At 41.7% G+C, this 24,980-nt stretch overlaps 1 protein-coding gene across 1 annotated transcript in view; it reads right to left on the bottom strand.

The window, feature by feature from the left end:
* Positions 1 to 24,980, bottom strand: part of ARAP2 (ArfGAP with RhoGAP domain, ankyrin repeat and PH domain 2) — a 187,514-nt gene that overhangs the window by 39,547 nt on the left and 122,987 nt on the right. Inside the window, exons 21-25 of the mRNA XM_074951566.1 lie at positions 23,391 to 23,496; positions 16,425 to 16,572; positions 15,726 to 15,794; positions 4,811 to 4,885; positions 3,504 to 3,621 (exon numbers count right to left, since the gene is read on the bottom strand). Coding sequence (XP_074807667.1) covers positions 3,504 to 3,621; positions 4,811 to 4,885; positions 15,726 to 15,794; positions 16,425 to 16,572; positions 23,391 to 23,496 — 516 coding nt within the window. The remainder of the gene's footprint in view (positions 1 to 3,503; positions 3,622 to 4,810; positions 4,886 to 15,725; positions 15,795 to 16,424; positions 16,573 to 23,390; positions 23,497 to 24,980) is intronic.

The raw sequence follows: 24,980 nt of genomic DNA, 5'->3' as shown, positions 1-24,980 counted from the left end.
AACCAGTGAGAACCACTGCTTAAGGGATTTTCAAAATTATGTTCCAGATCAGGCATTTTGGGATTATCTATGGCAATCCAGGGAATTTGACAGTCCCGGTTTTCACAACTTTCCTCTGAGTTAATTTATTGTTTTTAAATTTAATAAAGAATGACCCACGTTAGAGAAACAAATTACTTCACGCTGTGCAAGGAAGAATACCCGATTATATATGTATGTAGCCAGACAGCCAGCCCCCCCTCAGACCAGCATTGCTGGAAACACACGGGAGCCAAAACACCAGGGCACTCCAGCACAGCCTTTGAAGCTGAGAGAAGCACAGGTGTGCTGCGACAATGTGCCTCTGGGAACGTATACAACAACTGGGCTCACAGCAGGCAGAGGCGCTGTGACAGACATGGCTCTTAGTCCCTACTAAACAGCATGATGCACACACACCAACATCCTAGGTGGGAAAATATTTACCCTGATAAAAGAAGTGTCCAGTAGTCGAAACTTATTGTTTCTCCCTTGCAAGTGTGAACTACTCTTGCGAGAGCTGGCGTCACCCCGACAGACCAGCCCAATTTAGCATAGAAAGGAGAAAGAGAATAAAGGAGTACAGAGGTATAAGTAGGGGACCTACAGCACCATGATTTTTGAGTGCTTTTCACTATCTATCTGCTGGTCAGATAAGTGACAGCCTCCCAAGGCTTCTGCAGCTAAGAGGGTCCCTAAGCCTTGTCCCTTATTCGTCTTTCTGCGGAATTGAGTGACCGATCCTGGCTTGGCACCGCTGGAATCGAGAGATGCAAGGAGGGTAAGAAGCACCCACACCTGATCTCCTATCTTTAGTGTACACATATTTTGAAATAGAGCTCTATACTTTGTTTTAGAGTAACAGCCGTGTTAGTCTGTATTCGTAAAAAGAAAAAAGAAAAGGAGTAATTTTTGTTTTCTTTCTTTGGGATTGTAGCTTCAGTTTTGTAACTTGTTTGTGTGTGTAACATCTCTACACTTAAATAAGTAGGCACTAGCAATTTTGTAACCACATGATTAGAATCTAGTTTAATAAATTTTGGTAACCATTTGTGCATAAGCCTGACTTGTTTCTCTGGTTTACTGTAAAGCAGCCAACACAATTAAAGAACCTCAGCCGTTTTGGCTATAAAGCCTGGCCATTAGGTGAGAGTACTAAGAGCCTAGCGTTGAGCTGTGCCGCCTCCACGGGGCAAACTCTTGGGGCGCCTGTCAGTCAATCCTGACTGCCCGCTGCGAAGGAGCTCTGAGCTCTAGCAGTTAAAGTCACGGGTGTGGAGAGGCTCTTAGTGCTGCCATTGGGGCACCTGTCAGTCAGTGTTGACTGCCCGCTGCGAAGGAGCTCTGAGCTCTAGCAGTTAAAGTCACGGGTGGTTAGGACCTTGGGGCATTCGTCAGCCTAGCCCGGGCTGCCCGCCGCGAAGGGACAGTGCGTCCTAGCGGTTAAAGTCACGGATGGTATAAACGGGCATAGCTGGCACCTCACCAAACATCCCTGGCCATCGGCTAACAATGTACCACATTATTCTATACCACACAAAGGCAAATGTAATGTGAAATCTCAATAAACCTTACTATATACACAATATACATGCTTTTTCCCTAAAACTATGTATATCTTTCAAAATGGCCCCTGTGGTTGGTGAGTGGGTGACAAGATACAAAATATTAGCAATATTATGTCAGTGATGGCATAGCTGCCGTCCTTCTCTTACTATGTTTAAATTTATAACAGAATATACCTTCATTTTAATAACCTCTGTCTCTTTAACCATGAATTCCAGCATTAAAACTGCACTCCAAGTGTTGGATTAGTAGAAAAGATTCAGTACTTACAGCACTTTTTTTTATTTCTCCTTATAACTTATGAACTATATCGTGACCTTTTGGCCTTTGGTGTTGTCAGCTTTACAGTGATGTTTACAGCAGTGTTCCAAGACCTCATTATGTATCTTACAGCTCAGTGTGATAAATGTAAAATGATACCACCTTTGCTTGTGTTTTTTTCTAGCTTTTTAAAAGTAAATTGACTGAAATAAATTAATAAGAGTGCATTCTCTCTAAAGAACTGCATACTTTCTTCGAGCATCTTCTCCCAAAAAGTCAGTATTACTTATGAACCAAATGCTGATCTTCCATTCCGAGTACATTTTGTGTTTGAAACATTATTATAGGAGTCTATTGTTATTTTTTTCTGGAAGTATGGGCCATAAGTTTACCAAGAACCAACAACATTTTTCAACCACATATTTATGAGCATTCAAGCCAACTTATTAAAATCAGCTTTTAATGATGCAAACTGGAAGAAAGGATCATTCTGAAATTCTCATGCCCAAAGAATGGGCCTTATTATATTTATAGGCTTTTTCTTTTGACTTTTTGTTTTAGGTTTCTATTAGAAGAGGAGGTTTACTTACCTGGAACTGGAGGTTCTTTGAGATATGTGGTCCTTATTTGTATTCCACACATGGATGCACATTTGTGCCATGCTCCTGATTCCAGAAGTTTTCCTTAGCAGTGTCCATTGACCCACATGTGCATTGTGCTTCCTCTTGTGCTCACAGCCGAGTGCACAAACTAGGTCATACGGGTCGACGCCTCTCCAGTGTCCTTCTTACCACTGAGTAGTCCAGCCCACAGCAGAGGGGATGAAGGGTGGGTATTGGACTACAAATAGGGACCATACATCTCATAGAACCTCCAGTTACAGCTAAGTAAACCTCCTCTTCTTCTTCTTCTTCTTCTTCTTCGAGTGATGGTCCCTATATGTATTCCATATGTGGGTGACCAGTGAGTAGTGATCAGCAAGGAGGTGGGTGTGGGGATGTGAAAGGAAGTGCAATCTCCAGTACGGCGTGGCCTACAGCGGAATCTGCAGTAATAGCTTGGTCGATGTGAATATGGAGACAGAGCACCAGGCTGCACAACAGATGTCTTGACATGGAACATCTGCGAGGCAGGCTGAGGTGGCTGCTTGTGCTCTTATAGAGTGCACTGTGACTCCATCAGGTGGTGCCACATTGGATTGTGTGTAGCATTTGCAGATGCACCTGGAGACCTATTTGGAGGTTCATTGGGAGCAGAGGGCTTGGCCATGTTTACAAATAGTTTCAGCGATGTGCAAAAGGAACTACTATCTACATCTATAACTATATACAAACGGACAGAAGTCACTGTCATAGCAAAAGCTAAGAGCATGAAGGAACAGTGGTTCTGACTAAGGCCATATGGCAGTAACATGGAACTGGAGAGGCATCGACATTCCTGAAGTATTATACCCTCATCTCTGAGGACAAGGGGACACTGCTAAGGAAAACTTTCAGACTCAGGTGCCTGGAGCACATGCGCACCCATGTATGGAATACATGCAGAGACCATCACTCAAAGGAAAGCAATGGAGTTTTGATTTGGTTAACTTTCCAAAAGAAATCAGTAATAATGTGGTAAGAGAAAACACAAATATTTTTGAAAAAAAAGTCACAAACCTAGCTCTCCATTTTCAATCACTTCAAAAGCAGCCCAGATCTCATCCTTGTTGGGAGTGATGTTTTTTATTCCTAATACATCATTAGTTAATTCTTCTGCCTCTGTCAAAGGCGATACCTGTGATACAGATTGTGCTCTTTAGAATTTAATAGTTTCGGAAGTACTAATGGCTTCTGACTTGTGTAGACAGTTTATACATTTGTGATGGAAAAACAGTTCAACTTTTTCTTTTTAAGCACAATCACAGAAATTCCAAGTTTGTGAATCCAATAATTATTTCTCAAATTGCTGGCCAGTACATTTTCATCAACTTTGTTGCATCAGATTGGAAGTTATCCAGTTAAAAACTGTAACGTCAAACCTTTCCTGTTAGCTTCATCCCTTCCTCCCCCAAAATTAAAGCACTACAGCTCAGTTCCATGTGAAACAGAAAGGATGAGCATGCTGTGATCTGAAAGGTAACAATTACTATAGAAACACTAATTTTTTTTGGTACAGTTCTCCCTACCCACCTGTCTCCCATCCCAGTCAATGATACAGAATTTTTTGGTCTTTAAAAAAAAATATATATATATATATATATATATATATATATATATATATATATATATATATATATATAATCCAGGGGTTTTTGGTTGATATGTCCCATGCAGCATAAAATGATAATGAAATGGAACTAGACAACTCTAACAAGGTTAATAGGTATCTTACTAAAATTGCTTTTCTAATCATATCCACCCTTCATTATTGCAGAAATTTAATGTTCTCTTTTACATTTGAACATTAGAGCAGTATTGCTTAGAGCCCAGTACTTTTCAGGAGTGCTATTAGACCCCAGGCTGGAAATCTCAATTATAGTGAGCGGTGAGGTTAGGCTTCTCAGCACCTAAGCAAGGCAGACAGCCTCTGGCAGAAAGAGACATCAGGAGGAAGGCCTTCTAAATGACCTTGTGCTGCTAAATAAACTGCAGAAATCACTAGGCAATTGTTAGTGTTCCCATTTACTACAGGAGGACAGTGGTGTTGTTGTGAGGATCAATACTGCTGTACCCTGCCATAAAATTGAAAGTGGAGGTCTCTGCTTTAAAATTATGCCATAGCCTTCTCCTTGAAAGCACAAGAGCAATACTACTTACAGATTTGAATTAAGCCACAGCTTGACTGTAAAAAAATAAAATAAATAAAGATGGGAAAAGACACAAATGTAACAATAGACATGCTAAAACTACATATAAAGAAAACAAATTTGTTTCACTTAATAAAAAAAGTTTATCAACAAATTATACCACTTTTACATACTAACCCGGATTATAGTACTACAGTCTGGCTCTTTTCTTTCCACATAAACTTCAATTAACAAATCTCCAGCTTGGGAAACCTAAAAAAAAACACATAATTTACAAAAATTAAAATGCATTAAAATTTATATAGCTTTTTTCATAATTGGGAAAATGCAATCATTATTGCACAGCAATAATAGAGTTATCAATACACAAACCTCCTTCCATTTTCTAAGCTGCAGAAAGCAGCAGGCACTGGCTCTAGGAGAAGCCATTCTGCTCCATCTGATCAATCATAGATAGGGCCCCGTGTCTGTCATGGAGGTCTCAGAAAATATGGACTTTCCAAGACCTCTGTGACTTCTGCAGCGGTCAGCACGGCTGTCCCCAGGTCTGTCCACACAGCTGGCTCCGGGGTCAGCCGCACGACCGCTGCTCGGGTGGCCCCAGGCAGTGTTCCCCGGGGCGGCCAGAGCAGCCACTGTCTCTCCCCCCCTCTCCCCCATCAGCGATCCCCCCTCAAGATTTAGTCAGGGGTATTTATAGTATAAATATTGGACAGGTCACGGGCCATGAATTTTTGTTTATTGCCAGTGACCTGTCCGTGACTTTTACTAAAAATACCCATGACTAAAATCGTAGTCTACATCACAAATTACTGCTGAAGAAGTACTTGTATGGGCTTTGGAGAAGACGTAGCATACATGCTGCTATGACACTTCTGTGTGATTCTTTTTTCCTTTCAACTTAGTTCATCGTTCATTTGCTTCCCCTCACAGGATGAAGGAGAATATACAGCTCTTTATATGAGAAAGATAATTGTTTGGATTTGGGGGTGGTGGTGGGGGAAATGAGGGACAAACTTTAATATGAAACAAGGCAACAATTAATTAGAAATTAATTGATCATTGATCATTAACTAAAATAGTTTAAAAACATTTAAAGTTCAATCCGCCCTAGCGCGCACACACTTTTTTGCTTTGTTAATTATTTCATGAAAGAATACTATAATAAAAATTTCTATTTACAGTGGACACCAATAAAAATAGGATATTTATCACCTTCAGGAGTTACATTAACTGAAGTGTTTGTGTTGTTTGCAATGGAAAGTATAGTGAATACTGCAAATTCCTGATAACGGTAAAATGCTAAGTAAAAGTCTATTTTAATGGTACTTATGTTATCTTGTATGGGGATATATTTTAGAAATATGGATGATTTTAGTAAGTGGTCATGTTAACAAAATGGACAAAAGGTCACTCAGTGAAAATAAGGGCAGGTAAATGTACAGAAAAACAAAAGGAAATATTTCTACATGCAATGTGTAATCATTTTGTGGAATTCACTGTTCCAAAACTCAAAGTTTTAAGATAAAATTAAGATCTTGAAAAAAACCAAACCCAACTATGATCATTAAGAGCATTTGCGGTTATGCACACTGAGTGTAATCAAACCATCTGCTTTTGATCAGAAATAAAACAAGGATTCCACGCGCCACCCCCTCTCCAAATTTACACTCCCAATGAACAGCTTCAGGCAGTTGGCTATTTTTTTTCACTCCCATCTAGACATCAGATATTGGCCAACACTGAAAATAGGACACTAGGTTTAATGGATCAGTGGTCTGGAAAATATTATGCTAATATGTAGATTTTTTTTTATTATAAGATTAAACAAACTGAATTTATGTTGACTACATATTAGTCCATATGTCCAGAAATACAAATTGTAACATTCTTGGTAACTCAGACCTTTACTAAGAACTTGATGATTATGGAAGTAAGGTGAAAACAGAATTTAATGATGACCAAGTGGAACATATAAAAACTCCAAACTTCTTTTTTTTTAAATGAACAGATAGAGAATTTTCCACTGGAATCTGGCTTGCTCATTCATAACCATAAAGCCAACTACATAGTGGACGACACGTTTCATTGTTCCAAAGAGAAAATATCAAGTGATTTAAGTACTGAGGCTATGGGCAGAGCCTACACTCTTAAGAAGATAGTGATATACCCATTTAAAGGGGCATAATTTGTTGCACTAGAGAAATGAAATTCAGTGATTGTGTATACAGTAGCAGGGGTTCAGGGAAGATATAATATGAAAGAGAATGAAAAGCGTGTGGGGAAAGGGGGAGGTTAATAGTTAATTTGAAAAAAACTGGACCTTTCATATTTGATCCAATATCAAGACTAGCATCCAAGTGATGGTAAGTACAATAATTTGGGTCACAATTCTGAGAGACAGACACACAATCATGCTATACAACACACACTTACATGCAGATATGTGGCTTAAAACTTGAGGAGGCTAACAGGGCAAACAGATTCAAGCTTCATAGTGTATATAATAGGATATTGAGTAGAATAATGAGGTAGCAAGGGAAGCTATGAAAAAATATTTTGATTAGTTTACAGAGACTGAAAACTAAATACATTGCATCACTCAATTTCTACGAACATTGACATAATGGAGAAATTGTGACTTTGAAGTTAGTTTAGCCTCTGAGAATAGAAAACGAAGGGAAGCATTTGTGAGGAAAAACATTATGAAGCTACTTTGAAGAAAGCTTCTTAATTACAGTGGCAGAGACTCTGAAAATCTTATTTCCTGGTAAAGTTTGCTTTTTAGATATTACGAAACAAGGTTGCAAGAAAGAATGAAGTTGAAATTTGATTTCTACTGGGCTTATGTAAACAACTGTTCATAAAAGAAATGTGCTGCAAATTACAAATAGCTGGCAAAATGTTTGGCAGACAGAACACAAAGAGTGGTCAATGAACTGCCAACTGTAATGGAAAACAAGATCATCATCAAGTGACATTTCAGACATGAGACCTTTCTTGGGTTGCAAAAGAAATCTGGCCACGTTAGCTTTTCCATACAGTTTTCTATATCAGCAGCTGTCATAAATATAAAGGGAAGGGTAACCACCTTTCTGTATACAGTGCTATAAAATCCCTCCTGGCCAGAGGCAAAACCCTTTCATCTGTAAAGGGTTAAGAAGCTAAGGTAACCTCACAGGCACCTGCCCCAAAATGACCAATGAGGGGACAAGATACTTTCAAATCTGGAGGGGGGGAGAGAGACAAAAAAGGGTTGGTCTGTCTGTGTGATGCTTTTGCCGGGAACAGATCAGAAACGCAAGCCTTCCAACTCCTGTTAAGTTAGTAAGTAATCTAGCTAGAAAATGCGTTAGATTTTCTTTTGTTTAATGGCTGGTAAAATAAGCTGTGCTGGAGGGAATGTATATTCCTGTTTTTGTGTCTTTTTGTAACTTAAGGTTTTGCCTAGAGGGATTCTCTGTTTTGAATCTGATTATCCTGTAATGTATTTACATCCTGATTTTACAGAGATGATTCTTTTACCTTTTCTTTAATTAAAATTTTCTTTTAAGAACCTGATTGATTTTTCATTGTTCTTAAGATCCAAGAGTTTGGGTCTGTGTTCACCTGTACCAATTGGTGAGGATTATTATCAAGCCTTCCCCAGGAAAGGGGGTGTAGGGCTTGGGGGATACTTTGCGGGGAGACGTCTCCAAGTGGTCTCTTTCCCTGTTCTTTGTTTAAAACGCTTGGTGGTGGCAGCATACAGTTCAAGGACAAGGCAAAGTTTGTATTGTGGGGAAGTTTTTAACCTAAGCTTGGGGGGGGTCTTTAATGGAGGTCCCCACATCTGTACCCTAGAGTCCAGAGTGGCGAAGGAACCTTGACAGCAGCACAGAGAAAACTCTATAGGTCTTACCTCCCCTTGAAGTTTGTTTCATTTTAAGTGCCTGCATTATTTACTCCCCCTGCTCTATCTCCTACATATGTGTATTATGATGGAACAGCAACTATATTTCCAGAGAGCAGTGTTTTGACTCTCAGACCTTAACTGAAATAAGATTCTCACTCAGGCTACACCCATACTTGGAGCGTGATTCCCAGCTTGCATAGACATGAGTTCCCACAGAGCTAATGCACTACAAACAGTAGTACAGCTGTGGAAACATAGGCTACTGACTCACTTTGCAGAAGCCTCCTCTCCAACTGACCTGATACAGCAACGAAGTTGGGAGAGAGTTTTCCTAAATTGCTTGGCTGCTTAAACAGTGGTGATAGGAGCATGAGGGATTTTGCTTCCTGGCTTGATCTATCACCTCCCCTTTCTCTGTATGGGGGAAGGGTTCAGGGGAGAAAGAGGGTGTATAGGGTGTCAAAGGCAGGGAAGCAGCCTCATAGGCTATGAGCTGCAGACAGCTGCTTCCCCTGCCTTTGAGATCCTATATACAGTACACACGCACGCACATAGATGCTGCTGCTGCAGGTGTGGTGTGGATGCAGATAAAAGACAGAGTGCAGATTGTGAATCGGATACAAGTTGATTCTTGTGGATGCAGATCAGATGCGGCTCCCTATTTTTGTATCCAAGCAGAGTTCTACCCATGGTTACGTATGGAGGGCAGCTAATCCATGCTGCTGTTTGCTGCTCCCATGGCTACACTACGATTTGTAGCATGCTAGCTCTAGGAGAGCCAGTGCATGTGTGTCTACATGAGATGAGAATCACACGTGCCCCTGGCCCAAAGTTTAGATGTAGCCACAATTTCAAAGGACTAGACGACCGTGGACCTTATGCAGCGTGTCAGTTGGCAGCCAGCTACAAGTCACGTTCATAATACCAAAGAGGAAGGTTGGGCTTTTTAAAAGCACTCAGCATTGGCCTAACTGCATTCCCATTGAAGTCCATGGTAATACCCACTAATTTCAATACAACATAACCACTTTACTGGATCAGACCAATGGTCCATCTAGCCCATTATCCTGTCTTCTGCCAGTGGCCAGTGCCAGATGCTTCAGAGGGAATGAACAGAACAGGCAATCAATGAGTGATCCCCTGTCATCCTCTCCTAGCTTCTGGCAGTCAGGCTAGGGACACCCAGAACATGGTGTTGCATCCCTGACAGTCTTGGCTATAGCCATTGATGGAAAGACCTATCCTCCATGAATTTATCTAATTCTTTTTTGAACCCCATTATAATAGTTTTGGCTTTCACAACATCCTCTGGCAATGAGTTCCACAGGTTGACTGTGAGAAGTAGTTAGGCTAGTGCTGAGTGCTTTTGAAAATCCCACTTAGAATATCTAGCAGGTAGGATAGAAGCACAGTACCCTAGAGAAAGTTTCTGGAGCCACTGTGCTTTAGGCAGGCAGAACACTCCATGGAGAAGATGAAGTCTATATACCTTGTCCTCCATGCATGCACAAAACAGCTCTCAGAGGAGTGCATCAATACACGAGAGTATTTACATATGCATGGGATACATACATCATGTTTCAAAAAGGTTCACTTTAAAGCTGAGACATCACAGTAATACATTAGAAGCATCTGATCCAGCAAAAATTACTGTTTTCAGTTGCTGACATACAGAAGTTCCACAGGACTCAATTGCTGCTTGGCCACAGAGACTAATCCTTATTCAGAAGGGAAAATTGATTAATTTTGACAACCCATTTGCCACATATGGCCATCAAAGTCTTGGGAACAATATCAGAGGGACTTCAAATGAAACTGAGATAAGAGCACTCCTGACATTTTAACATGGTATCAGGTTATTTCCTGCCTTACTAAAACCAAACGTAAGGACAGCACTGGTAAAGGAGAAAGGGGCAGGGATACATTACTTTATTTTAGAAGATTTTCCTGCTCAGAACAACTCCAAACTCAAACCCAAATTAAATCCTGGGAGACACACATTTTCAGAACTTTTTAATCTGATCTTTAAAAAAAAAAAAATGTTCACAGTCAAGCTTTCAAAATGAATCAGTAAAATGTAAAATCAGCCATTAGTGAGTGTTTGCAGTCTATGTTTTACAAAGAATGAGAGGACAGAGTATTTTCAAGTGGGGATGCTCAACTTCATGCAAGTGAGAAACAAAATTAGAGACTGTGTACTTCTCTGCTGAAGTTAAACTTCCACATAAATATGGTAGTGTGACAGGGCAGAGTGACCCCACACTGGTACCACAGGGGTTAACCCTTCCTTCCTGGCAGAGGAAGCCCTGTCCCAGACGCCCTGCTGGGCATGCTCCAACTGGAAACTAGGTATAAAAGCCTGCAAAGCTGCTCAGTCTGGGCTGACCACCAGAGGAGGAGGCACACGGCCAGCTCCTGAGGCGGGACAGCCAAGGCTCCAGGATCCAGGGGCCAGCCAAGCTGGCACACACCCGGCATCCCAGACGGAGGTCTCAACAGGAGGGGATGGACCGGAGGACCACCCCCGGAATGGAGAACACGACGTTGAGGGTAGGAAGTGACCCGGGGAACTTTAGAGACAAGCAGCGTTAAAGTTGCACTGATGCTCGGTGTGTTGCGGGTGGATCCCCACCGAGCTAAGAGCGAGGGGGAACCCCGCCAATAGGTGAGCCCTGGGTCGGGACCCGGCAGAGAGGGCAGGCCCAGGTCCCCCTACCACTCCAGCCATTGGGATACGCTTCTCCGCCCGAGAGGGGGAAAGCTATGGACTCCGGCCGCTGGGCCACACTGCCCTGATACTTGGGGCACGACACATGGACATTGACCGTTAGGGCCTGCTACCCCAACCAAGGGGTGAGCACGGAGAAACCGGCCATTGGGCCACATTGGGACGCCCTTAAAGGGACAGGTGTGGGAACTTAAGAGTGGCGAGGCCCTGACACCCCATCCACCCCTGCAACAAAGGGGCACTGCGGTGCCAGACCCGTCACAGGTAGGATCAGGCCTTACTTTGTATGATAATGGACACTGAGCTGCTACAACTTTTTTTATTTTGGTTAAAATTAACTATGAACAATAAATATACCATGTATTACATTTTAAGTAGTTTCTCCTCTATGAATAGTTATTTTTAGAAAATATAAATGAGATTGGAGAAAGTTTTGAAAGAGATTTCTGTGGTGATGAGTTTGACTGTTCTGGAGAATAGGGCTATTAGCCCCACCTTTGTTTAAGAACCTCTCTACCAGCCAAGACTGGTACAGTAAAAAGAACACTGTATCCATGGCAATATGCAGTTCAACTTTATCTTCTCAACCGTTGAAAAGGTAATTATTTTTTCCTTTACATTTTTATAAAGTTAACAAAAACAGCCATCCCTGCAGCAAGCACTTCCAAGCTGTTAATGACTACCTGAGTTAAGGTCTGTTGGCTGGTATGAAATGACTTTCCACTCAGTGATTATTACTTAGAAAATCAACCTATGGTGTTGTTTTTGTGACTCAAACTCAGTACATTAGAATTTTGTGTACATAATGTTGACAGTGACTTAAACAAACACTGCAGCTCTATTAATATTTTTTACATTGGATAGTGAAAACCTGCATACCAAATATTATTTCCCCAAATGGCCAAAGTAGTTCTATGAAATGTTACACTTTGTTTTCCTAGAAATTGAGAGAAGAACTAAACAGCAACAACAGCTTTAAGCTAGGATCATCTGTATTGCTTGCAAATCACTGAGAAAAGAACCGCATTTTATACAATATGTGCCATTAAGCCATTCAAAACTACAATAGTCCGAGGACACTATATTAAATGATAAAGCCATAAAACAATTTATAGTAGTCATCCATTTCACCCATAAGCAGTGAATAAGAGGACTCAAAATTCTACTTGCCCAGACTTGCATAATAAAGTACTTTCTGAAGAGAGGAAAGAGGAGGAGGAGTAATTTACTGTAAAAACCTATCCATGAAAAGAAATCTATTTCTTTCCAGAGTGAGATTTGCCAAAACAGAGATATTGTTGATACATTTCTCCATTTATTTGTGGAAGGGGAAACTGAAATAAGTACTTCCTGAAAAGCAGATTTTTATTTTTTTTTACGTAGAACCGAGAACAAAGTCTACGTTCCACAACGGTTTCTCTTTGGGATAAGCAAATACATACAAGTAAGAATGCTGCACAAAGTACAGTTCAAAGCAGAGCTAGATAAAGATGAAATCACAGATGTGTTGGAGCTGTACAGTACATTAGGAATTCTCTGAGATGGTACTGCAGAAAGATGACATGCATTTCCTGAGAGACAGGATACATCTACAGTTACACTGAATATAAAACAGCAATGTGACAATATCTACAGAAAAATCAACAGCCAGACATTTTATCCCAGGTGGGGCCTCATGAAGATTTGACAGCTTTTATTACTCATCATTAGCACTTTTTTGGAGTTCTTTTTTCCATTAAAAGGAGTAATTGAAGGAAAAACATATTTTAAAAAAGACAGATTAAACGCATAATGCATAAAAAAATAATTTTTTCCTTAGACTAAAGTAAATATAATTTCTAGGCAGTAGCTTCCCTTATTTTTATATAAAACCTTGGAAATGAATACTGTCTTTGAATTTAAAAATAGAATATGACAATTCTAGAAGTGTATTTCTTTAAAAACAGCTAGTTTTTGTATAGGTTACTGTAAGTTATTTCCCAGAGTCTCAACACATACATACATACATACATAGAAACTATGAAATGTCATGCAAATATGAATAGTGACTCAAATATTATTTAAAATAAATAAAAAGGAAGAGGATTTGACAGTTGAATACATAATTAAATGGAAGCGCTACTACTTTCAAAAGTCTAAATATCACATTACACCACAAATCATCACTCTTCAGCTGCGAGCTGGAAATTTCTGATTGAATATGTTTGTTCGTTTGTGTTAAGGTTGAAATGAAGGTACTTTTTGTTGGAAGAATTTAAACTCAGCTATTGATAGCTTGATGAAACTCAAGCCAGGGGCTATAAAATGTAGTGGGTGGAACAATCACATATGAAGTCTGATTATGAATAGAGCAGAATTTGTTGCAAGCAAAGTGAAAACAAATAGTCAGAAACACAATTCAGGCTTCTCACAACTCTTCTTCCTGGCAACTACTGAAGTCCCCACCTAAACTGGTCAATCAGCCACGAGGGTCTGTCCCACTTTGGTTTTACTGTGAAAAAATTAGGTATATCAAAATGGATTTTTTTAAATGACCCCAAATGATTGCAGGAAGCTTAAACTTCAATTTTAAAAATGAGAAACCAAGTCTCTAGCCTCTTTCCTTTTGAAAATAGCCTTCAGAACAAGAACCAATTCCTAAGGACAGTGCCATGGTGATCTTTCTACAAAAACATGGAACATCACAGTCTGCCTCTTCCTAGCATTCCTCTCTGTCCAGAACTGTAGTTTTGGCTGAATGTACTCAGCTATCAGAGCTCCCAAATTGGTCACCTGTGCCCAGCACCTTCTATTTCCCTTTTCCACCAACTCCAAACACATGGAGGTACCAGTGGAATCTTCACTCCCCAGGCACGTCTCTCATTTACACTCTTAGCTTCAGTGGCTGTACCAGTAGTGACACCAGGAGAAACTACCAATAGCACCATAGCCATTGGAACTTCCCCCATGACTTCCTGTGGGGATGAAATCTTATGAAAGGGATTGTTCATTGCAGGCATTTCTTGGTGCTAGTCTCCAGGAAATGACACAGTTAGAAGGTAGAAAAATGATCTTTCCTCCAATTGTCTATGTGCCTAGATCTTAGGCATCAAGACTTCATTCCTCCCAGCAAAAGTCTTCTCTCAATAGCATCACCACTCAAAAGCAATAGACATCAGATGTTGCTGTATTTCTTTTTTAATGTAAATTTCAGTTCCTCGCCAGCAGGAGGCATGTGGTGGTATTATTTTTAGCCCTTTGTACTGGAAAGTCAGGTGCACACATTGCATAAATGACGCCAATGGCAACACAATCTTCAAACAAGGCAGAATTTTCTCTCTCTCTCTCTCACACACACGCACACCCTCACCCACCCACCCCCCAAGAGAGAGGCATTCAAGTTTTCACACATGGACATCCACCAAAGGGCCATACGACAGCACCTTTCCCCAGGGCAATGAAATTTGACATCCATGGCGGAAGGGGAGGAGACAAAGTAATACAGCTCAGCAGAAATACAGAAAATTGTGGAACATGTGACTTCCATGAGCACCATAACAAACTTACTTTTACTAATGAATTAAGGTACTTTGAGATTTACAATCTGTTATACCACACACGTAACCGAGAAGGACAGCCGCTAATATTGACTCATAGTTTGATGCTTCTCCCTCACGTTAACTTTTGTAGCCCTACTAAATTCCTAACCTTCCCAGGGCTTCTCCCCAACCTTATTTCAGATCTCCTACATAGATCACAAGTTTAATAGGTTTCCTTTTGTTGTGGTTAATTCAGCTGCCCACCTGATCAACAGCTTCCCAAGGTTCAGCTCCTGTCTTAGAATCACTGCCATGTGCTCTAACTGGGACCACAAATGAACACTACGTAAACTTTAGTTAATGAAGCATGAAGCTACTCACTTAACAGTTCTTCTTGCAGAGAGTATAGCATGCAACAGCTTCCTAATAACTTCACAGAGCAATTCTAAGTGGGTTTATTTTTTTGAAAAATAAACGTTATGGTTTGATGCCTCCCTGCATTGAAAATGCCTTCTTTTGTGTGTGTTCTGTTTGAACACTAAGATCATCAGAGGTGCCCAAGCTCACACCACGCCATTATCTATTGTTAAGCCTGTTTTATAACTCCAATACATACAGAGAATTCTATCCTAAAACAGGAGCTCAAAATGTTTTCCTAACTATGCCGATCACTACTTCCTACGGTTTATAAAACATATGGAACTAAATACATCTAAAGTTGAAATCTGAGTGAGATATATAGGTAAGATATAGTCCCATTATGTGTTAGATCATAATTTCATGGGAACAACGCTGCATAGACACAGTTGTTTCACTTCGCTGTTTTATGTCTGTCTCTTATCAAAATGGTACATTATGCAAATCAGCATAAAGAAATATAAATCTGCTACATGATAACAAAATATTCTTTTGTTAAAATCATTCCCAAATCAATTGATTTTCACCACTTACTTGAGTGTCTTTCCACTTGGTAATAAAGCTGTTCTCTGTATCCATTTGTTTGACCTGATCTTCATTTATCTGTTAAAAATGGATATTTTGGTAAGCTAGAAAGAAACTAACATAACATTTCATCATCCTTAGTGGATTCTTTATGATGGTTAACATCACTAAGAACATCAAGTAGGGTCGTTATACCCTTAGGAGTGATTACCCTTACAGTGTTTTATATCTGATTGAGAGATTTTTCCCAGTATCAAACAGGAGGCACTAATTTTTATCGAATGTAAATCTAAAGAGAGGATTGTTCCATAAAATCCATCATACCACTGAGCTGTTTATATCATCAACACATTTCCTGTGTGACCCCAGATAAAAATGAAGAATGCTGCATAAATGGGTCACAAAGATTAGTTACTAGTAATGAATAAATTCAGTTGGATTCAATGCTTCTGCAAAAAGCTTTGGAAGAAAACAGTATCGCTCTGAAGTGCTCATCATTAGCTGAGTCAAAAGTCTGGGAATACAATATCATACCTTAGCTGCAACACAAGAAGCATAACAGGTGAACAAACATACCACTTTCAAAGATTATAATCTTGGAACTCGCTAAAAACTATGCCATCTTCATGCCAGTGAGAAGAGTTGTGTGCACTCATTTGGAAAGTTCAGAATTAATGTTTAAAAACAGCCATTATGTAAGATACTTACATCAAAGAGTTGTATGTAATTTTTAATTAGATCTTCAATTACATTCACTTCTTCGCTGGTATGGCCTTTAGTTTGAAATAAACATGATGAAAACACCATAGCTAGATTGTGAGGGTTCATATGATTAATTTCTGAACATTTCTGCACCCTGTTTGAAGGAGAATAAATCCATTTAGAATGCTCCTGTATAACACAGGCCACAGAACTTCCCCAAACTAATTCCTAGAGCATCTCTTCTAGAAAAACATCCAATCTGGATTTAAGAATTGTCGGTGATGGAGAACCCATCCCAACCTTTTGGCCACTGCATCACATTGGGAGCTTGTGTTCAGCTAATTATGCTTCCACCACAATCGCCAAATCTCTTCCAGAGTCACGCTATACGTGCATATACATGCTTAAGCACGTTATGCTCTACATGATTCTTTAAAAAACAACCGTAACAGGGCACTAGCCGCCAACTTTTTCTATGTCTGCTTAAAGTGAGTGTAACACCAGCAGGCCCTGGTTGTTGGCGGGCAGGATCAAATCTGGGACCAAATGCATAAATCTCTATTGCATGAGCCACATGGCTCTTAGCTAAGTCTGTAGCAGACTCATTAATTTCTAAGTGGTCTTGGTGCCACTAGAGGGGACAGAGCACCACACCCAGAAGCTGTGTGGGTTACATGGGCACCTTAAAAACTTATAGTTTACTGATTTTAACCTTATTTCCTGCATTTCCTATACTTGGAAGAGGAGGTTACTTACCTGTAACTGGAGGTTCTTCGAGATGTGTGGTTCCTATCTGTATTCAAATGTGGGTTATGCATGCTCACCATGCATCCAGAGCCGAAGAATCTGAAAGCAGTGTCCATTGGTTCATGCATGTGCCCTAGCTCATCTCATGCCTCCAACCAAGGGAACAAAGGGTGAGGTGGACCAACCACCTCTCCAGCTCCTTCTCTACCATGAATCAGATAAGATCTGAAGCAGAAGGAAAGGAAGGTAGGTAATGGAATACAGATAGGGACCACGCATCTCGAAGAACCTGGTAAGTAATCTCCTCTTCTTCGAGTGATGTCCCTGTTGTATTCCAGTGTGGGTGACTAATAAGCAATACCTAAGTAGGAGGATGTAGATGGTAGGGCTAAGCAGAGTACCGCCATACTAATGGAGGCATCAACAGAAAAGTCCTGCACCAGGACATAATGTCTTGCAAATGTGTGAACGGAGCCCTATGTGGCCGCTTTACAGATTTCGAGGAGGGTTACCTCCTGAAGAGATGCCATAGTTGTTGCTTGCACTCTGACAGAATGAGTTCTGAACTCATGGAGAGTGGGGGGAAGGCTCGAAAGCTGATAGAGTAGAAGGCAGCCGGAGACCATTTGGAGATTCGTTTGGTGGAGATGACGTGCCCTCTGACTCAGTCGGTATAGCGACAAACAGTCTTAGGGATTTCCTGATTTGTTTTGTTCTCTGTGGGTAAAAATTCAAGGCCCGCTGAACACTGAAGGAGTGGAGCCTTCACTTCTCTGTGGATGTGTGCAGTTTTGGGGAGAACACAGGTAAGTGAATGTTTTGTTTAAGGTGAAATTCCAAAGCTGCTTTAGGGGTGAATTTGGGGTATAGATGCAAAGAAACCTTATTCTCACAGAATGTAGCATACGGAGGATCGGCCATCATCTCTCCAAGTTGGCCGCCCCTTCCCACTGAGGTGATGGCCACAAGGAAAGCAACCTTCATGAAAAGGATGGACATGGACTAAATAACTAAAGGCTCAAAAAACAAACAAACAAAAAATCCACCACCACCCTTGTGAGTACTGAGAAAACAAGGTTTAGGTCGCACTGGGGAACAGGCTTCTGAATGGGTAGGAAGATTCTTATTAGGCCTTTTCAGAATCTATTGGTCAGTGGATGTGTGACGACCGAGTAGCCCTGAGAAAGAGATGTGGTTGGTATGTGCTGATCACTGCCAAGTGGACTCGCAAGGAGCTCATGGAAAACCTGTTGTCTTCAAAAAGAGAGGATATAGTCCAAGATGAAAGCAATATCTTTAGTCTCTGGGAGAATGCCTCTTTGGTGTGCCCAAGAAAAGAAGCTCTTCCACTTAGCTAGGTAACATTTTTTGTAGAATCCTTTCTACTTTTAGAGAGGATGTCTTGTATGGCTGTGGAGCATGAACATTCTAAGGATAATGCCCATCCAAATACCAAGTCCTGAGGTGGAAAGGACACAGATCAAGGTGCTTGATCTTGCCATTCCACTGGGTCAGGAGCTCATAGAATGTTGGGAGGATGATTGGTGGTCAGGATGACATGAAGAGGAATTTGGGAAACAAGAGCTGTCTGGCCAGAAGGGGGTGATCAGGATGACTCTCACTCCGTCATGCTGGATTTTGTATAGAACTTGTGGCTGAATTGGTGGTGGAGGGAAGGCATAGTTGAACTGGAAGAAGCAGAGTGTCACCCTAGGAGTGGCATCCTAGGGCTCTTCTGGAGCAATACATGATGCACTTCCTGTTTGCTGGAAAGCGGTGAACAGATCCCTGGTTGGGGTCCCCATAGAGTGAAAATACTAAGCAGTACCAAATCATGGATCTCCTACTCGGTTGACTGTAAAATGTCTGCTGAGGAATGTGCAAGCACATTTTGTTTCCCCAGAAGGTAGGCTGCCAATAGGGTGATTTGATTGCTGATACACCAGTTCCAGAGGCTGACTCCTTCCACAGACAGCGAGGCGGATCCCAGTCGCCACTGCTTGTTGATGTAGAAGACAGTTGTAACATTGTCTGACATTATAAGGAGATGGTGAGTGTGGATGAATGGAAGAAAGGACTTGAATGCTTTCCAGATTGGTCACAACTCCAGGATACTGCTGTGCATCCTGGACTCTCGAGATGTGCAGGCACCTTGTGCTGGGTGGCTGTTCATGTGGACCACCGAACCAAATAGGGATGTGTCTGTAATAATGTTCCTGTCTGGAAAGGAAAGGAGAAAAGGGCACTAGTGCTTATCTGAAGAGGATTTGTCTACCACAGCAGGGGAAGACACTATCTTGGCTGGAACTGTCACCATAAGGTTCATGAAATGATGGCTTGGGGAGCATTTGGATTGCAGCCAAGTCTGGAGACAATGAAGGTCGAGTCTTGCAAATAGGGTGACGTAGGTGAATGAGGCCATATGACCTAGGAGAGAGAGATGTTTTGACTGGCACTCAAGGGTTGCTTGACACATGAGCCACAATATTGTTCACGGTCTAAAACCTACCCGTGGGCAGTTACATTCTTGCTGTCAGGGCTGGGTCATGGACAGCCAGACCTAGTGGTTGGAGCTGGAGTCCACCATCAGGAGTCAGCTGGGCCAGGATCCTGGAAGGTCAGAAACCAAAGCCAGACTGTAGATCAGAACCACAAGTCAGAGTTCTGGAGCTAAGCCAGGATCAGGATGCCAGGAAGTCAAGCCCGGGGCGATGGGTGGGAGGGGTAAGGGGGAGGGAGGATGGGCAGGAGAACAAGCAGGAGGGACAAGGTGTTCCCAATTTTTTAGACAGCTTCCTGTTCCTGTCATAAGTAGGGCCAGCAGGCCAATCAGCTGCTCTGGGACTCAATCTTGGTTTGAGAATCAAACAGTTGAGATGTCAGAGGTCAAGGACTGGTCTCCAACTGCCCTTCTCTTTGTATATCCAGGAAGCAGATAGAGTAAAACCCTCTCCTTTGGTCTTGAGGGGGGACATGGTTCTATTGCTCCTCGCTGCAATAAGGAGTTCACTTCTTGAGAATACTCTCACATGAAAGCTTTCCCCGTGGGCGGGGAGGGGGTTTCTGGAGAAGGTAGGGTTGCAAACTGTATTGAATAGCCAAAGTGGATGACATTCAGCACCAACTTGTCCACTGTCATCACACTCCAGGTGTTGAAAAAGACTTCCAGACAACCCGCAAATGGTGTGGGGCAGGGCGGGGCAAGGAGATGTTGGGCTTAGCGTTTCGTGACCCTTGAGCTCCCATCAAAAATAACGTTGAGCCAGGGACTGAGATTGAGATGCCAAGACTGTTGCCAAGGGTGAAGAGAAGTGGGACTTTTAAACCCTGTCTCTTATGTATTGGTTCACAGGTGCTCCGATGGAAAAATTGCTGAGCCATATATCAAGATCTGACCTGTGGGCGGTGAAACAACTTCTTAGCAACAGGCATGTATATCCACAGCAAGCAGAGGGTAACCCTGGAATCCTTTAGGGTATGGAAAGACTCATCTGTCTTCCGCTTGAGAAGCTGCGATTCGTCACGGGGGTGGGGTCCTTAATGGTATTCTGGAACTCCCTAGCGAACTCCCTAGTGACACGTGGATCCATGCCTCCTTGCTATTCTGTTGGTTCCAGAAGCGTGCAAGATGTCTAAAAGTTTGTGCTCGTAGTCTTGGATCTCTTCAAGAGGAATATGAAACTTTCCAGGAACTCTGCAGAGAAGGTCCTGGAGCTGCCTGAAGTCATCAGGAGAGTGGGTGGGCTAGAAGTCACCACTTCATCCAGGGATGATGGATGGGAGCCTTGCTGGTTCCAGTGGAACCACGAGATCAGGAGCAAAATGTTCCTCCTCCTCTATCATGTCTGGGAGCAGATCTGAGCATCCCCTTAGTGGGGAGGCAAGGGGTGTCTCCCTGGCAGATTGGATCAACTCTGTAGGGGGAGTAGGCCAGTAGGAGTGGTTGATAGGTGGTCACTAGGGCCCCCATGGCATGGGGCAGCAGAAGCTCAAAGTTAGATGAGGTAGAGGTTGGTCCCAAGCCTGCGAGGGTCTTTTGAATGGTGGAGGACACACAGGGTAAGGGAAGAGCAGTTCATTGGTGGCTCAGAATCTCCTGATGAGGAAAAGGCTGATTCCAGTGCCAGTGGTGGTACTGTCAGTGCCACTGGAGGGGAGATGTACTCTACAGATGGGTTAGGTGATAAGCTCCTTCCAGCAGTTGATTCTCCCAGAGGTGGTGATATCTCCCTGGAAACAGAGGGGCCCAATGGATAAGGAAATTCCGGATCTGGGAGAGCAAAAATGTCCTGTGGGGTGGGCAACAGATACAGATCTCCCTGGTGTGAGAGGGGTTCTCCTTGCCCAGGCCACCAGTGCCTATGAGAAGGGTCATATCCATAGTTGGCAGTGATCAGGACTTTGTCAGTCCTGGTGGATCCCGGGGTTTGGAAGAAGCCACGGAGGATGGTATTGACGGAACACAGTCTGGTGGAGTCCAATGCTTATGGGCTTTCTTGTCGTACCTCTGGGACTTAGAACATATTAAATCCTCATGGGCCAAGCCAGTGGGCTTGTTTACAGCTGAGTTAGACTTCTATGAAGCGGACTTACAGGAAGATTTCGTCTCCTGCTTATGAGAGTGCTTCCTAGCTTTCCAACAAGACCCTGCCACGGGATCTGTCGGGGTAGATTCTCCTGCACCAGTGTCGGACTTCGCAGCAGGAGGTGCACTTCTTGCTGAATCAGGCCAACGTACAGGGATGTTCCCCTGCTTGGGTCCTCCATGAGATATTTGCGGAGATGAAGTTCCCTCCTTTCTCGGATACAGCTGGGGAACAATCAGCAGATAATGCACCTCACCGCAATGAGAGATTCTTCTAGGAAGTACAAACAGCGTTGGTGGTCATTGCTGACCGAGAAGCGCCATGGGTAGGAGGCACAGAGTTTGAAGCCTGGAGCATAGTCTAGATCCCAAACAGGGAACAAGGCAGCGGGAAGGTCCCGCTGGGAAACTAATTTAATACTAAATAGTAAAAAACTATTAAAACTGTTAAGAATCATCTAGTTTGAAAACAGTTTTATTTTGTAGAACAAAGCCAAAGCTGAGGACACTAAAAGATCTGACCCAGACCATGCGGCCCCAGTGAGAAGGAACTGGAGAAGCAGTTGGTCTTCCCCAACCTTTATCCCCTCCATCATGAGCATGAGGTGAGCCAGGGCACATGCACAGACCAGCAGACACTGCTTTCAAATTCTCCAGCTGCAGGAGCATGGTGCGCTTGCATAACCCACAATGTAATACAATAGGGACCATCATTTGAAGAAGAATGAAGAATTATCACTAAAGACTTAAATTATTCTATCAGTATAAACAACAATTTTTAAGGACAACCCATTATAGCATTATTCCTCAACTCAGCATATTGTACTGAAGCAGGCATTCCAGAACCCCCACTTCAGATATTCAGCTAGTTTATGACAAATATTGGTGGAACGTGTTCAGTTGATACTACCAACGCCCCCTCCCCCACCCAAAACCAAAAAACTATTTAACAACAATTAACACTGATCCATTTAATTCAGCCTGATTTGTGCAGGAGCATCCAAGCTGTACAATTCTGATACACTCTTCACAGCTTACTCTGTCTTAGAAAGAGATATGGGTTTTGCTGTGTGCTTCAGTCTATGGTTTCAAACACTCCCCAGGGCTGTTACACTTGCAAAATTAAAAAGTAATGAAACATAGCTAGGAAAATTAATTCTTAAAGCCATCATACATATTAGACTCTCCCTCGGAGCGTTCTCTTCTCAGAAACTGCTATGCATGATGGAGCTTATGAGAAAGGGCTTTTAAAAATCCTTTTAAACTCCCTAGCTCCTTCTGCCCCATCTCTTTTGGAGGATGACAGATTCAGGTAGGATGGTCTTAATAGGCTCATTTAAAATTCACTATACATCTGCAGCTTCCTGCCAGTGCAAGACTGTTCTTTAACGTGTGTTGGTATCTACTGTTAAAATTAAAATGTGATAAAAATACATTTTATAGATTACAAATTAATGCAAATCCTATTAATCCTATATGAAATCAGTAAAATTAGCCATGACTAGTTGAATAGCTCTGAATGGTACTTATTGATACATGAAGTATTAATGACATTTCAGTCATGCCAGTGAAATAGAAAATGCTTATTGAGTATTCTCTACTATGGTGCGAAATCTGAGTCGATCTGCTGACACACTGACCTGTAAAGGTGTTCAATTAAAGCTGCCAAAGTTGCCCTATTGACTGGTGGAAGGCTCTGAATAAAAGTTCCATACTTCTTCACTCGTTCCTTTTCATTCTGTGTATCTAATGGAGGAGGAAACAAAAAGTCACTGGACATTCACCACATTGCATGTTCCGAAACAAGAACGATACCAATCCACTACAATGGCAACATCTAGCCATTTAAAATTACAATTAAACTAATCAGCCTCCTTCTGCTACCAGTGCAGTCTGTTATTGTACAGCATTTGAAGGAAAACAGTATCAATTATGATGCTATATACTGCAAGATCTGCATTCAAGAAACATTTTTAGTAGAATTCTCCAGAAAGCAACAAATTGTTTTTCATCAAAGAATGCCTTAATATGTAGACAGTGCATGTATCTGTAGTTTGAAAATTGCTTTGAATTGGGAGACTATATACTTTTTTTTTTACACCTTATTATTATTTATATTATAGTAGTATGTAGAAGCCCCAACTGGGATTAACACACACAGTGCTCCAAATAGCTTACAAACTAAACAGACAAGAGAGATGAATGGTGAAATGAGAAGCAGAGGCTCACTGAGGTGAAGATCACACAGCAGGTCAGTGGAAGAGCCAGTGATTGAATCCAGTCTCCTGAGTCCAGTGTGTTACCCATTGATCTACTCCGCTCTCTACCCTGCATCTACCTTGACTCTCCACATTGTGCCTAAGACTGAACCTGCTGCCTACCTTGCCAGGTCCAGGAATAAAACCACTAACTCGTATCATGCTTTTCTTCCCCTCCTCTCGATTTCTGCCTCAAATCTTGTTTTGCAAATTTTCTGTTCTCTCCAGCTAATGACTAACCATCTCTATTAAGTGTTTAGCAAGATGGTGTATTAAGAATACTACATAAAAATATAATGTACTGTTGCATATGGTTTTTCACTACTTAGACAATATAAAAAAAACGATTAAAATTTCTGTTCCACATATACCTCGTGTACCTATCCTCTCCCACTTACAGTTATTTATAACGGTCACACAAGTACTTCTGGTAACACTAACTACAACAGGAGTCTCTGCTACAAAGCTGTAACAGAGTTCTAGTCACATGCACTAGTCAGGTTTCAGAGTAGCAGCCGTGTTAGTCTGTATTCGCAAAAAGAAAAGGAGTACTTGTGGCACCTTAGAGACTAACAAATTTATTTGAGCATAAGCTTAGTCAATGAGACTTCATTATGGACCTTCCCTGAAAAAACTAATTTAAAATGTTGCTCATGAAACTTTTTCTGACTGCTGACTTGATGAGAGCAATCTAAGTTTCAAAATTCAGTCCTACACTTCCTCTTAGTTGAGGTCAAAGGCCAGTTACTGGTACTAAGCCATGTTGTTGTAGCCTTGTTGGTCTCAGGATATCAGAGACATAAGGTGGGTGAGGTAATATCTTTTATTGGACCAGCTTCTCTTGGTGAGAGAGACAACCTTCCAAGCTACAGAGAGCTCTTCTTCAGGTCTGGGAAAGGTAATCCCAGCTTCACAGCAAAATACAAGGTTGAAAAGATAGTTCAGCATAAGTAGTTAGCACATAGTATAAGG

This window comes from Natator depressus, chromosome 4 (genome assembly GCF_965152275.1).
Source record: "Natator depressus isolate rNatDep1 chromosome 4, rNatDep2.hap1, whole genome shotgun sequence".
In the NCBI taxonomy this organism is placed as follows: Eukaryota; Metazoa; Chordata; order Testudines; family Cheloniidae; genus Natator; species Natator depressus.
The sequence above is the reverse complement of the archived record's forward strand: the minus strand, read 5'-3'. Positions and strand labels throughout refer to the sequence as shown.